General features: G+C 34.3%; 1 protein-coding gene across 1 annotated transcript; it reads right to left on the bottom strand.

Moving 5' to 3' along the window:
* Nucleotides 1-4987: 4987 nt before the first annotated feature.
* Nucleotides 4988-9917, bottom strand: LOC115971553 (pto-interacting protein 1-like). The gene is made up of 8 exons (XM_031091543.1): nt 9710-9917; nt 8156-8267; nt 7603-7853; nt 7388-7514; nt 6872-7145; nt 6344-6476; nt 6135-6221; nt 4988-5595 (listed from the first exon to the last, which is right to left on the bottom strand). Exons 2-8 carry the CDS (start codon nt 8238-8240, stop codon nt 5467-5469), a joined length of 1086 nt encoding a protein of 361 aa, XP_030947403.1. The 5' UTR covers nt 8241-8267; nt 9710-9917; the 3' UTR covers nt 4988-5466.
* Between the last annotated feature and the right edge of the window lie 5783 nt (nt 9918-15700).

Here is a 15700-nt window from a genome sequence, read left to right as displayed (position 1 = left end):
ACCTCCATCACTCATCCTTGAGAACTACCATTGAGCAAGGGTTTGGAGTATTGAAGAAACGTTTTCGAGTCTTGGATGCAAAACCATTTTGGTCTTTTAAAACCCAAGTGGAAGTAGTGTTAGCATGTTGTGTGATTCATAATAACATTGTGGGGGTTGGTCCTACTGACCATATTATGGAAGCTGCAATAAACCAAGTAGAGTCTAGCGGTGGAGAACCAGAAACACGTTCACATCGAGACTCCACTGAAGAAAGTAGAGTGTGAAATGATAAGAAAAATGAGATGTGCCAAGCCATGTGGTCTGACTATACCAGGAGTAGAGAGTAGTACTTTAATAAATACGTATGATTCAGAGTTCTATAGTTGTAATATGTAATGTTTTTTTTTTATGATTGATGACACTGATATGAATTATAACTATTTATTGTGTAGACTTGTGGTGGTGTAAGGATAATTATTATTTTCAGTATTACATTGTTATTTCCAATAGTTGTTTTATTTGTTGTGCACATCTGTAGGTTCATTAATGTTAATGCGTGTTTGTTTTGTTATTCATATGCACAGTAATTATTAAATGTTACTCTCACTATACCATTTTTATATGTAGCAATGTCGAAAGAGAAGGAGAAGGTGGGCTCTAAGCAGTTCAAGTGGTTACCTCCAATGCGCACAACCATACTTACCCTACTTGCCAAAGAGGCTATATAGGGCAACAAGCCCTCGAACACTTTTAAGGTAGGCTCTTTTGCCACTGTAGCCTAGACCATATATGCTAAGTTTGGGGTGGAGTGCTACCCTTCATTTATGGAGAATTAGTTGCGTACGTTAAGGACTATGTGGAGTACCATCCAGACTCTTTGAAAGAAGAGTGGATTTGGATGGGACAACAACCTCAAGATGATCACACGCGATGCCAAGACCTATGAGGAGGAAGTTATGGTATGACTTCCAACAATATTTTGCTAATATAGTCATGTTTTGATGCTCTTGCAATGTGTACTGAGTTATGTTAGTAAATATTGAGGTTATGGAGTAATATGGCATCTTATGAGTCAATTCTGATTATTGAAGTGAATATTGAATTATATTATACATGTTTGCTATTCTCTCTTACAGGCGCATCGTAAGCATGCCGAGTTTTTGAACAAGAGGATAGAGATGTATGATGAGTTGGCCATTGTAGTGGGTAAGGATATGGCCACAAGCAGCTTTCCTAAGTCATATGCTGATCTTGACACACAGCAAGAGAATGGTGATGACATTGAGATTGTGGCCGACAATGGCGAGGAGGGTGTGGTAGATAAGGGGGAGAAGGGGAAGAATGCGGTCGAATCATCTACCATGGGGTCCACAATTTCAAAGTCCCGCAAAAGAGTCCATCCACCTCCCAGTGATGATAGTGTTCTGACTAATCTGTTTGATCAGCTTAAGGAAATTGTTGTGGCCTTGTAAGAAATCAACTGGGGGCCTGTTGATTACACCAGTCTTTACTCTGAGGTGATAGCTATGGCGTCAGATGGGTATAGTGAAGATATGCTTGCTACCTTTGACCATCTGTGTGAAAATAAGAAGGCAGTTAAGGGATTTATGGCCAAGAATGCTAAGTTGAGGAAGCTTTGGATGGATAGTTATTTTTTTACTCGACTCTGACTTAACTGTTTGGTGTTGACTGTGATGGTAGTTAAGGATTTGGTAATATGTTGTAGTACTAGTATTCACCTCTGATTGTATTATATATGTGATAGTATTGTATTCTCTGTAAGGCGGTTATGTATGTACTTCTAACCTTGGACATACGATGATGGTACGTATATTTTGTGAATTGTTATGCTCTAAGGGATAACAGTTACGTACCTTGACTGTAAGACGTAGTCTTTTGTATGCTTGGGATGATACAATTGCCTAAGTTACGTATGTTTAGTGTAAAAATGTAAGGCACATGTGTACTATTCAGATACCACGTGAAAGTATCATTTTTGTAGACCATGGAGGTGTAATGCCAATGGTGAAAGTACATTATGTGCATTTTGATATTATGAAACTATTCGGATGCTCTTTGTTGATGTTGAAGTGGATGAGTACTTTATTTTTGTGTTGTTACAGGGATGCAGGTGTTTCTTTGCTTTTCATTTCATATTTTCCGTGAAATTTTTGAACAAACCAAACATGGAAAAATGAATATAGTAAAACTATTTTCGTAGTAGCCAAACACTAGAAATCGTTTTCTACCCTATCATCCATGGTGCAACCAAACAGACTGAAAGCATTTTCCTTACCGGAAATTATTTTCCCTTGAAATTATTTTACACTCGAAAATTCATTTACATGGAGCCAAACGCTCCCTTAACAACATAAGGGAGTGTCTTAATAGTCAATGACAGATAAATACTTAAATAGTACTATATTCCAAATTGTTGGTCATGTATTCTATTTTGGGATATCTCAAAATATTGTCATATTTCTAAAATTAGAAGTCACTAGTTTACAAAATTTTCTATTATGCCCTACTTTATTTTGGGAGCATTTAAAAAGGGGGGAAAAAATTCCCAATAGATGCATTATAGTAGCTAGGAGTATTTTTATTTTTAGATATCATTTAAACAATAAGTTTGAATTTGAAAGCAAAGCCAATAGTGTTTGTATTGAATTAGGAGTATGTTTTTTAGGTTTGATTTTATTTTATTTGTTGAAAAAAAAAACCCAAACACTAATGTGGCGTTTGGTACGGGGTAATGTTTTAAGATTCCCATGTTTGGTTGCAAATCATGCTAGGGAATCAGATACCAGAGGAATATGGATTCCCCAACCCCTCCCAGTAAGAATGCGGATTCCCTTTTAAACAGGTGGGTATCCAGATTCCCAAGCTTAAAGGAAATTGTATTTTTTTATAAATTGACAATTTTAACCATTTTTTCCTTATCATTTAAGCAATTAAGATAAAATATAAAATAAATCATCAATATCTTTTCTCTTGTCTTATAGACCCAAACGTTGTTAGGTTGTTTTGTTATGGATTAAACTCTTTTAAAAATTAGTATTAAAAATAAGGCCTTTGAGAATTTAAACAATTATTTTTGTATTATACTTGTCATTTTAAAATGTTAGGCTATAGTTTTAATGAATTTGTCATAATTAATAGTTTATATTTTGTTTTTCATTATTTATTTAGAGGAAATTTTTTTGAAGGACTTGGTAGTTCACATTCAAATATAAGGATAAAATGAGAAAAATAAATAATTCATTTAAGATTCCTAAGAATAAACCAAACATTATAATCTCATATTCCTAAGAATCTTAAGAGATTCCCAATGAAACCAAACATAGAAATAACTACATTCTTAGACATCTAGATTGCAAGGAATCACATTCTTAGGAATCTAGATGCCAAGACTAATATGGATTCCCCTGTACCAAACGCCATATTAGTAAAACATTCATTTAATTGTTGTAGGAGTCTATAAGCCCTTCTAATCACGTCACTTAGTTTGTTAAAAAAAAATGATCCAAAAGAGGTTTATTCCAACCGATAATTTCTTATTTCAAATTTCTAATAACTACTTTTTTTAATTTAAAAAATTAAAATTTTCTATAACTTTGTTTAAGGGTAATTTTGGAAAAATAATAAATGACGTACTCGTAAAAAGTTAGATTTTTTAAATATGACGAATAATTTGAGACGAATGGAGTAATTAGAGATTGAGATTGATAATCTAGATTGGTTTTTGGTTTTTGATTTTTGCATTCAAGTAGTAATAATTTTTAAAACAAATTTGTGCATAAAAAGTTTGCATTAGAATTTTTTAATAAAAAAAAAAAAAAAAGTCTCTATGTTAAATGGGTTTCCCTAAATTGGATGAAAACATGTACTAGTATATTTTTAAATTTTTTTAAAGAAAAGTATTTAATTTTTTTTTTTTTGGGGTTTTTCTCTTTTAAGAAACTAAAAAAAAAATACTAAAATTATATATATTTTTTGGCACTTAATATCCATTAATAGAAATAGACGAAATGATTAAATTGACAACAAATAAAAAAATAAAAGACTGAAAAAAATATGTATATATATATATATAATTAAAAAAAAAAAAGTACAAAGAGATCATCTGTTGGATGTAGACTACTTCTCCTAAAGGCCATTAGATCCTTATTTTATTATTTTTTTAAATTTTTAATTAAATAAAAGTTGAGGGGATTCGACTCCTGAATGCTGGATCTAACATATGAGGGGAAAAAAAAATGTCAGTAGGGTCACATAGCCGCTCCTTAAGTATCTTATTGTTAACATACATAAATCACCCATTCTGTAAACATCTTTTTCTACTTCCTGGAATTTAAGAATATGAATAGGTCATAGGTGAATAATTCTTATACTTTGTAGTTTGTACTACTTAAGCAAAATTTTCTTCTTTACTTATGTTACGATTTCATTTCTTTTATCAATTTTTATATAGGTTAAAATGCCTTTTGAGAATGCTAAACTGATTATAAACGGCTAATGATCTTATTTTTATTGGTTAATTTCATTTAAGAAATATGCATAAAAGTAATTGCAAGAAACGAGTTTTTTTTTAAAAAAAATAATAATAAAAATGAAAAGAAAAATTATACATAAGTTGACAGTAAAATAAATAAACTGACATTTTAAACTAAAACAAAGAAACCCTTAACAGGCAGTTGACAGCCCTGATACAATTATTCATCTCCCGGCTTATCTTGTTCGGCAATACATAAGATACTCAGCTCCGGGAGCATAAGAAAGCTATCAAAGAGCAGCTTTCATTTGGAATACTAGTTTGAGGGCATCAAAGTAGGCTTCTTGATCTTCTGTAAGTTGTTATGTGACAGCCATGTGCATTTTACTTCTTATAACAATCACATCTTGACTTATAATTTCAGTGTTTGTTTTCTTTGACATTCTTCATTGAATCACCATGTTGTAGTTTAAGAGTAAGTTCATCAATTTACCTTTGATAGATGACAAAATGAGACGAAAAAAAAGAATATTTATAACATTTCATTTCTGAAGTATATGCCAATTAATGGAGATGCACAATGTCTCACCCAAGCCGACTTGAGGTACAATACTACAATGTTTTGCTAGAGTGCATCTAGGTTTTTTCCTTTTCCTCTTGCTTTGTTCTAGAGCGAAAACTACTTGGGTACACTTTTAGGGACCCCACTATTATGGGGAAGGGGGGATCACAAACAGGGGTAAGCTACACATCAGTTTAAAGATGGCAACCATTTTTGGGGGAAGGGAAAAAAAAAATTAGGATAATTCCAGACGAGAAAAAAGCAGCCCCACAAACTATGAACAAATAAACAGTGTGTAAATAACGGAAGCACATGGAACCTTGATCAAACAGTTTACCACCACTCTCTGAAACAATCCTTTTGTTATATATATGCATGCTCGCATGCGTGCACACATGCGCACACTCACAGGCAGAGAGAGACAGAAGCACTAGTTATGTGCTTCACCGGCAGGTCCAGGCCGGGCATGTAACAGCGGCTGTAGGGCTTTAACTACAATGCTCATGTTTGGGCGGAAGTCAGCTTCATATTGCACACACAAGGCAGCAACAGCAGCCATCTGTAATTCAGACAGATGAAGGGTTAACAAAATTAGATGTTTTGCAGCCATGAAAGGGCTTGATGCAACAGATCTTTTAAGGCCTAATTAGCCTTAGTTCTAATAAAGGTAGGCCAAGTGTGCATTGAAGGTTTATAACAATGCTTTCCATTTCTGGGCAGTACCTAAATCTAAGCCATTGTATTCTTTTGGGTTTTTCTTTTTTCCCTTTTTTGTTTTTTTTTTTTTTTAATTGAGCATTGTCTGTCTGTAAAGTATAAATTATTTTTGGGCAAAGACTCTGTAATTGTCCTTGACACATATTCCGACAACCACCTATCTCTCTTCATCAAAGGAATGGAAAGGATAAAAATATTACACTCATATGAGTTATATCTAACCACCTGCATAATTTATGTTCTGAGGCTGCATGTTTGACATGTTTTGTGCATTGTTAATCAGGAATACTACCAAATCAGAAATGTGGTACAAATCGATTATTAACAAAAACAAAAAACAAAGGAGGAATGCAACAATAAAAAATAAGCCGAAGTAAATACCTTTGCAACGGCCTTAGGTGGGTATTCTGAATTAAGTCTTGTATCAACACACTGCCTAACCTTGTCTTCACTAAGTTTTGGGGTAGCCTAACACATTTCAAAACCTTACTGTAATCAGCTTGGGTGCGTGGAACATATTTTTATGTTGAAAATTATTAAAAACAAAGTGGATGTGCTAGATATAAGAAAAGAGTAGGACAATTTAGTACCCATGTAACTAAACTCTGCTGTCCACGTGGTAATGTATGATCAACAGGTTTTCGCCCTGTCAGAAGTTCAAGCAGGACAACACCAAAGCTGTACACATCACTCTTGGCATTCAACTGTCCAGTCATTGCATATCTGCCAAACATAAGTACAGAATGAAAAAAAGTGTATGGTGCTCAAGGAATGCAGTCTCACATCAAGTTATAAATATAGAATCATTTGCAGCCCAAGCTGATGCTTAGTTTAATAAGGATGTAAAAGACTTGCAACCCTTTTGAAGTTGGGTTAGCCTTGGAGAAAATGCCAAGTTTTCATTTGTCATCACAAAATAACTAAGCAACCAAAAGGAGCACTATTTGAGTTACAAAAGGAGATGCCTATCATGGTTGTTCAACGAAATCTTTGTTAGACAATTTCATACGTAGTTAAGTGCATTAATTTCCTTCATGATTATATATCACAGTTCATACAACAAATGATGGGCTATTCAATAAAACATATATGATTGCAAATGTCCACAAATTGCTTACTCAGGTGCATGATAACCAAAGGTTCCAAGAACACGAGTGGAATGAAGACGCGCAGCCATATCAGGAGCTTGATTTGATAAATCAAAGTCTGCAATCTTAGCAACATCATCATCAAAGATTAGTACATTGCTGGACTTGATGTCACGATGGATGATGTGAGGACTAGCCATTTCATGCAAGTACTCAAGCCCTTTTGCGGCCCCTACAGCAATTTTTACTCGTTGTGCCCATGAAAGAACAGGACCAGGTTGTGCTCCTTTAACTCCCTTCCTCCCTGCATAAATAAATGATAAATAGAACACTAACACTACTCAGAAACTGTGATATGGCAGAAAAATGAATCTAAACTATAAATTGAAAAGTTGCATATGAAACTTTCTTACTTCAGCATATAAATGAACCAAGAAAATGCAGCAAAAACATAAAAAAAATTTATTATGCCTTCAACCTTTACAGTTGCAATTTGATCTTTGATCTTCTATACCATGTAGACTGGCAAATAAAATACCTACATACCGTGTAGAATATCATGAAGGGATCCATTAGACGCAAACTCATAGGCCAGAATACGGGAATTTCCATCAATACAGTAACCAAGTAATTGAACAAAATTGTCATGCTTCAGCCTTGATACCATAGAAACCTGTAAAGTCAACCATTAATAAAAATATAAAGCTTAACTTATCCCATTGACATAGCAAAGATAGCAAAGTTACAGTTGTCCTCTAAACCTGGGCTAAAAATTCATCGTCAGGTTGTTTGCTGGCATCTAACTTCTTGATGGCTGCAGCCTGCCCACTTTTAAGAATCCCATAATATACCCTTCCATATGATCCCTCTCCAATCAAAGCATTTGTCCCAAAGTTTTCTGTAACTTCCTTTAGTTCGTCCACTAGTATAGCAGGAACTTCAATGGGCTGAACTTTCACAGCTTGTGCACCCTTAGGTGCGGTTTCTGATGCATGATAACCTCCATCATTTCCTGCAGGCCAATCCAGATTACACTAACGAAATCAGTAACTGAATGAACACATAAAAAGAATATAAAAATAAAATATCAAAAGAAAAAGAAACAATTAAAAGTTAGTATATGAGAACCATGTGTGTATGTCTGTGAAGTGTAAATGGCATTAAGCACCATAAACCATACAGCTTAAATTCTCAAGTCTCCAAGGTACATTTTTTAAACTCCTTTGATTCAAGTGTTTCTTAGTGATTAAGTACATAGTTGCTTGAATTAATTCATTCTTGATGCAACAACTCTAGCTAGGATGACAAAATTACCTGCTGAACTTTTCACCGCATATTGACCCCCAGTGTCAGCAGCTTTGTGAAAATCATCATCGTCACAACAACCGAAGCAGCTCATGATTCTTTGCCTAAAGAATACTCCTCTCTGATCAAAAAATATCAGACTAAATGAACAAAGCAGCAACTCCAACTTTTATGCATGAAATTTACAGGAGTTGAAAATATAGAACAGACTAGCTGAAGTGCTTTATGAGAAGTTGATCATCGTTCAAAAGAACCATTTCAAAAATAAATGTTTAATAGTGCAGTTTAAAGGATCAATATACCATCAATCTATTAAAAGAAAATGCAAAGAGTTGTTGTCATGGTTCAATAAATGCGAATGTATTACCATAGACACACAAGCAACATGCAACTATATTCCATAATCAGAATCATGATACATTTTCCTTCTTCCACTAAAAGGATTGGCTTGAAGTAAAATAATGGGGAAAAAGCAATCTAAATTTTCCTCATTTTGCTTCCTTCATTTTTGAGGTCAGTCCTCAGTTCAAGTCATAGATTCTCCATATCCCTACTACATATGGCTTTCTGTATGAGACAGATTATCACGCACAAGAAGAAGACCAAGAATAATGTGGCCTATGGCAATGACAATACATGAACAATATGAACCTATGTGAAGCTAAATGAAAAGTCCAGAAATATCAGTAGCCAACCTAAGTCTCTAAATTCTAGCTATTGAATTAAGCCTTCTAGTTACACCCATGTTACAATCTAACTGGCTACAACCTTGGCATTCCTACTCAAATCATGCTACTCCAAACCCAATAATGACAAAACTAATTTCATAAATACCTTATTGTCTATCATATAACAAACAATCCCATTAACTCTTATCTAAGTGCACGCAAATAACTACTCAAAATTTCAACACAACATTTCCAACCCTAGATATAATTGCAATTTGCAATACCACCTTAGTAGCCAAATTGACACATAAACCGCTAGAGATATCAAGTAGTACAAGTAGGTATCAGAGCAATGTTTGCTTTACGCAAACTCATAAACGAACCCTAAAACAAACTTCCCTGCAACCAAAGCCCAAATATTGCACGCATTCAATTCTCGGCACGGCAATTCTGAGTAACACAAACTTTGCACAAATGAGATTTGATTCAAATTCTCATTCCTATTAGTTCATCACAGTAAGATACCTCAAAATTCCACAAATTCAGTCTCAATTTTTTTGCATATCATTATTCAAGTTCAAACAACCTCACTTTGCACCATATATTCTAACATGAACACAGATTCAGCGGATCAAAACCAATCACAACCAAAAAAAAAAAAAGTAAAAAAAAAAAAAAAATATATATATATATACAGCGAAAATAGTTATACTAAAAAGAACATAGATCAATCACAGGTTCAGATAATAGAACTAAACACTTCATTTCTTACTCAGAAACTTCATCATCTACGAATTCAAAGCCAAATTTGATTCATAAAGCGAGAACTGGTACGAGTTTTACGAAAGCCAACAGTAATTGAAAAATTCGAAGAGCTACAGAGACCGATCCGTACCTGGAAATCGGAGAAACGATAGTATAGAAACACGAAGAGCTCACTGTTGCTTGAATCAGTGTTGCGATTCGCAGCGAGCTTCAAGATCTGAGTTCCGAATCCGAAAAAGGTGTGCGCACGATAAGCAGAGACAGAGTGCGCAGGTTAAAAGCGCTTTCAGACCTTGCAGTCTCGAAAATTGAATTCAATTTTTTTTTATATATACACAAATTATTACAGGATTTTCTTCACAGCAATTTATATATACTATTTTTATTTAATTAATTTTTTTAATTTGGTAGTGAGGTAAAGTGGGCTAAGGTTGAGCTAGCCAGACTTGACTACACTACAAAAGTTGAACAATTTTTGTTACGTGTCGGTAGCTGATTGGTTTGAAATTTGAGTGTTTCTTTTTGCTGAATTAGTCTTTTTACAATGACTGAGAAACACCCTAATTATGTTTAAATAATACTACTAGTAATAATTAGTCTTTTTTTTTTTTGTAATGACTGAAAAAAGGACTAATTGCTTGACTTTTGCTAATGGATTACCACTGTTCACATGTGATTAGACAATCGTTAATAACTTTTACAGATTTTGCCGTATCAAAAATAGTAGTGTCATTTTGCAGCAATAGTTAATAAATAATTTTAGGAAAGTTTTAAGGTTGTTTTTTTATAGAAAATTGTTAAAAATTAATTATTATTTTTTTCATAAAATATTTTTAAAAATATATCATAAACTAATGTTTTTAGAATACCCACTAACTTTTTCCAAAAATTGTATGGAATAGATTGTGATCATGGAATATCTTAGAACGAAAAATTATTGAATATTCTGAAGTATTATAAATGTGTATTATCCCTTTCACATGAATTATGAATTTCACCATAAATTTAATTAGTTAGACATACTATTATATATATAAAAACATGCATTTATAGTACTCTAATAAAAGTATTCTATAATTACTCTTTATGAACTACTGAAATGGGCTAATAAGAGAATTCATATAGGAGAATTTGATAATTTGAAATATTATATATCTATCTTTATTTTTTTGAGAAAGAAATATTATCTATCTATCTATCTAAAGTATATAACTAAAAAATATATATATTTGATATCTTATTTTACAATGATATAAAATTAAAGCTATAGAGATAAATTGAAAATTTTAAAATTATTCATCAAACTTTATCCCTACTAACAATTTTACACATTATCTATAAAAAAAAACTCTAAAAAAATTCATATCTCGAAATAAAAAATTTGAAAGGAAAAAAAATTCCATTAAATTTAGGACACACTCAAACTATAACTAGTTTCAATTATGATTTAAAATACACGCACTTTGTGAAGAGACTAATTATTATTCACTTTTTAGTTTGGATTTTTATTTTTGATAAACTTTTTAATTTGGATACACGAGTCGGTCATCAATTATGTAACATTTATCACCGTAATGTGTGGGACATATAAATAAAAGCCAAATGTCATGTTATGTCCTGATTAAATTATATATTTGTCGTAACATGATTGTAGCTAGTCAGGTCTCCTCTGGTTAGCCAAAAAAATAATCAGGTCTCCTCTAAATGAATACCATTGTGATGGGATGGCTTTGAATGAGAAGAATATTGTGGATAAGGAGGACGAAGATTACTGCCATAACCTTGCCTTTCCATGAAAAGTAATGTTGAAGAGAATTTTATGATAACTCTATATCATTAAACGTCATCATCAAATAAAAATATCAATTAGTATTTGGTGTAGACAGATGATTGAATTTGAGATCTTTTATTCAATCATCAGAAACTTTACTAATTGAACTAACTGGAACCTACCATAAAAAGTAATATTTTACTATTCATCAAAGTGTCTCAAACTTTTTATGCTAAAATGTAGAGTGCATTGTTTAAATTTGACTAAAATTCATTTCAGTCCTCTAATTTTATTTTTGTTCAATTGAGTACTTTAAGTTTCAAATTTATTCAACTTAGGTCTTCTGTCCAATTTTGTTAAAATATTGTCCTTAAAAAAATATTATTTTTATATAAAAATTCTATAAAACTAATAAAAATGTTTTATAAAATGTTTATATACGAATATTTTTCAATTTTTATTTTCATTAGTTAATTACATACTTAAAAGCAATTTTTTTAACAAAATTGGACAAAAAATTCGAATTAAATAAATTTGAAATTTAGAAGACTCAATTGAAGAAAAGTAAGTTAGATTTTAGTCAAATTTAGAATATACATTTTACATTTTAGCCAACTTTTTTTTTTGGTAGGCTTTAGCTTAAATTATTTTTGTTTTCCCACCTTTTATTTTTGTCATTCTAATGTGCATTTTGAATGTTTTGTCTATTGTTAATGTCATCACAAGTAACAATTGCTTACATGCTCCAAGGTTTTATTACTGCAACTTGGCTATATACAAATCTTATTCTTAACAGTTATTGGAGCCAATTGACGTTGAAAATGTTGCCGCTAATGCCGGATTTCTCTGAATAATCACTACCCATAGGAGAGGAAGCTTCATGCGTGTGCCCAAAGGCGGTTGGTCAAACTGATTATCCAATAATCAGCTCCTTGGCTGCATGCTATTGAGTTGAGTATTGGGGAATGTTCCTAGAAACTAGAAAGACCTGACCTAATCAAGAGACTCCCAATTTACCAGGTCCTACATTCTTTTAGTCTTGCATAAGCTTAGTCCTACACCCTGCCACAACCTGAAAATTCTGGGTTGTTTTTGGTGAACTCTTTTGGCCATAATTTGAAGAGCAATGTGTATTTCACGCCAATTACTGCACACAATCATACACACACTTTTTACCATGAAATCATGACCTCAAATCACAATTTACCTTAATTTGGATTTGGGCATGGTGTGGTGTCACACCAAAACTAGCTTGGATAAATTTTGTTCCTTTGATTCTGATGTTGAAAGTTAAAAGGTAAACATGGATAAGTTGAAACCTAAAAGGGTAATCTTGCTTTAGTGTGCGTTTGTTTTCACTTTCTTGAGCCAAAACGCGCTTTTTGAGAGCAAAAAGTAAAAGTTAGGCGTTTGGTAATGTTTTAAAACATGCTTTCTCAAAAAAGCTGCGTTTTGAAATGCAAAGAATTGAGTCAAAACATGCGGACAGGTTTGAGGAGCTTTGGCAAACACCACAGCTGCGTTTTAACATTACCGTTGGAAAGCCACCGGCAATTTTCCAAATTGCCCACTATGTTTTCTTAAAAACTCAATTTTATCCTTTGATAAATCAAGGCAGATCACCATTTGCAACCCCACAACCCTTTGATAAATTAATTGCTACAAAGACCACAAAAAAATAGCATCTAGCCTAGGTTCAATTCAATAACAAATTTCCAAATCCAAACCCAAAAAAGTCTATAACAAATTCATAAATCAGCTAAGGACAAAAAAAAAAAAAAATCAGAATATAGCGAAATTTCCCTTATGTAGTATCTCCCTTTCATTTGCTCTACTCTGATCCAATCTTCAGTCAATGACCGACTACAGGCATGCGTGAACCCCGATTTAAAAGGTTGTCTCTCTTGCCTCTATCATTAGTTGGCGATCTTTTTGTGTGTGTGTATGTGTGTGATTGTGTGTGAGAGAGAGAAAGAAAGAAAGAGTGAGAGCAGGGTTCGTTTGGTAAGAGATTTCTAGTAATGTTATTGTTGTTTTGTGAAAATACATATCGATGAAAAAATGTGTAGAGATATATATATATAATGTTGTTTAAATACTGAAAACTGTTTGGTTAAACAATAGTACCAAACACCGGCTTTTGGTATGTTCTGGAAGATAGAGAAGAAATGGTAGTCTAGTAGAGAAGAAAAGCAAAAAGAAAAATCAAAAGTAAAGATTGAGAGAAGGTAAAGAATACGTGTGTGGAGGAGAAAAAAAGAGGAAAAAAAATATAAATAAACGTGTGGATGAAAGAAAAAGAGTGTAAGGGGGTGGGCTGTGCTAGTAATATTGGGCTGCCTCCTGCTGCACTAAACCCAAGTTTTCTGGATAAGAGAGTTGGGACCGGCCCAGTTTCAGTTGAAGTTGGTCCGGCTTGTGCACAAACTAGGTTAAGTCTACCAGGGACGTGTTCATGGCAGGCGAAACTGTTTCAGAAAAATCGTGGCAAGCAGACATAATAATAATAAAATAAACAGAAAATATCTAGCCACTTAATAGGGAATTGACCAAATAGCCCTTAAAATCAATTACAACAGCATTACTAATTGTTTTTTTTTTTTTACGGAAGAGAAAAAGCATAACAAAGGACATCAAATGTAAATATGCATGGGTTAGTCAGAATATTAGGGAAAATCGATCAAAAATCCAATCCGCAGGAGCAGAGCCACAAAGGGAATAATGTTCCTTCTCAATGCGGTCAATCTCTTAGGAAAGAGTCCTGCTATGGAGATTAACCGCCCTGAGGAAAACGAATCTGAGTGATTTTTCTGCGTAGATACTCTCGAGGTTTTCATAGAGAGTTGGATTTCATGAGAGAGAGAAGAGACCAATCTACCAGTGCATGCCCATCGTTCTAATTCTCACTATTCCTTTCTTTCTTCTCACTCGTTTTCTTTTGCTATTTCTTTTTAAGTTTTCTATTCCTTAGTCAAAGTTCCCGTTGTTCCTCCCCTTCCCTGTTCACGGTAAGACCCCCATTTTATAATGCCTGCTGTGACCAGATTTTACTATTTTAGTCCTTAACTCCCTTTGTCTGGTCTGGGTGTACTGGCCGACCATCACTGTTCCGTCTGTGTGTCGCCCTCCCATCGCCAGACAAGGAAGAGTATTTTGTTTGCTAGTCTGCCGTGACACCCTTTCTTGCTACGGTCTGAGTTATTTATCTCTCCCTATCCCTCATGGCATGCACCTAATGGTTCCAACTCAGCTTGCTTCTTTTGGGTAGTAAGCCATCCTAGCAAGACACCTCCCCGAAAGAGCCTAAGCCGGAACTTTCAAAATAGATTTTTCCCCTCTCCCCACCACTAAACCATGCCATCTGATTCTCTAACCCCCCCCCCCCCCGACCTCACCATGCTCTGTATTAGCTGGGTACAGGCTGGTGGTGCTTGGGCCTTGCGCGTGCCTTCATTCCATATGTGTCTAAAACTTGCTTGTTGCCCATTCGTCTGCCGTGGTCTGGAGGCTTGCCGTCCGTGTTTTTTGACCTCTTGTGTGAGCTGCTTTTTGTTTTCCCGCTCCTCTTAGGAGCTGGGCTTTATTTGATGATGGGTCTTACATTTCTTTGGTCCATTCCTTAGTTTCCCTTATTTCTTGCAATGTCGTTCTGTTATTCCTGCTGTAATAACTTAATCCTGCTGGCCCTCTTTTAGGCCAGCCATTTATTCCTTATCTCAGTGGCTTGGCATGGCCACTGGTTTGCTTTTACTTATGGGCTTCTATGTCTCTTTTGGCTTTCCCTTGGGCATCATTTGCCCGTTTGCTTTTTTTGGGCTTCCTCAACCCTTTTGCTAATTTTGCATTCCCATGCGCTTTTTACTAACCTCATTAGGCTTCCCTAGCCCAATAACTTTATTCTCATCCTTGGGGTTTATAGGCCTGCCATAAACCCCTTACTTTCTTAGTTTGTCTTACTTTGAGCCTACGACGGCCCTTTCTCGCTTTTCTACCTCATACACTGCTCATAGGATGCTATTTCTCTCTTTCCGGGCTTCTTTGAGCCCACTTGCCTCTTTAAGATCCATTTGTTTATAGGCCTGCCATAAACCCCTTACTTTCTTAGTTTGCCTTACTTTGGGTCTACGACGGCCCTTTCTCGCTTTTCTACCTCATACACTACCCATAGGATGCTATTTCTCTATTTCCGGGTTTCTTTGAGCCCACTTGCCTCTTTAAAACCCATTTGTTTATTTCTTGGGCTTGTGATCCATTATTCCTGCCGCTTGGGCCTAATGGTTTTGCTGTCTACTTTGTCAATTCTTTGTTGCCCTTGTTATTGGGCTTTCTTTCTTTCCACCTGGATTCTCA

The sequence above is a fragment of the Quercus lobata genome, chromosome 12 (genome assembly GCF_001633185.2).
Source record: "Quercus lobata isolate SW786 chromosome 12, ValleyOak3.0 Primary Assembly, whole genome shotgun sequence".
Classification (NCBI taxonomy): Eukaryota; Viridiplantae; Streptophyta; class Magnoliopsida; order Fagales; family Fagaceae; genus Quercus; species Quercus lobata.
This window is presented reverse-complemented; position numbering and strand designations above follow the sequence as displayed.

Excerpts from the sequence above, each read along its gene's own strand:
- LOC115971553 (XM_031091543.1), bottom strand. The coding sequence starts at position 8,240 with ATGAGCTGCTTCGGTTGTTGTGACGATGATGATTTTCACAAAGCTGCT. Across the intron at positions 7,854-8,155 it reads TGCGGTGAAAAGTTCAGCAG|GAAATGATGGAGGTTATCAT; the intron begins GTAATTTTGTCA and ends ATTGGCCTGCAG. Across the intron at positions 7,515-7,602 it reads ACGATGAATTTTTAGCCCAG|GTTTCTATGGTATCAAGGCT; the intron begins GTTTAGAGGACA and ends TTGACTTTACAG.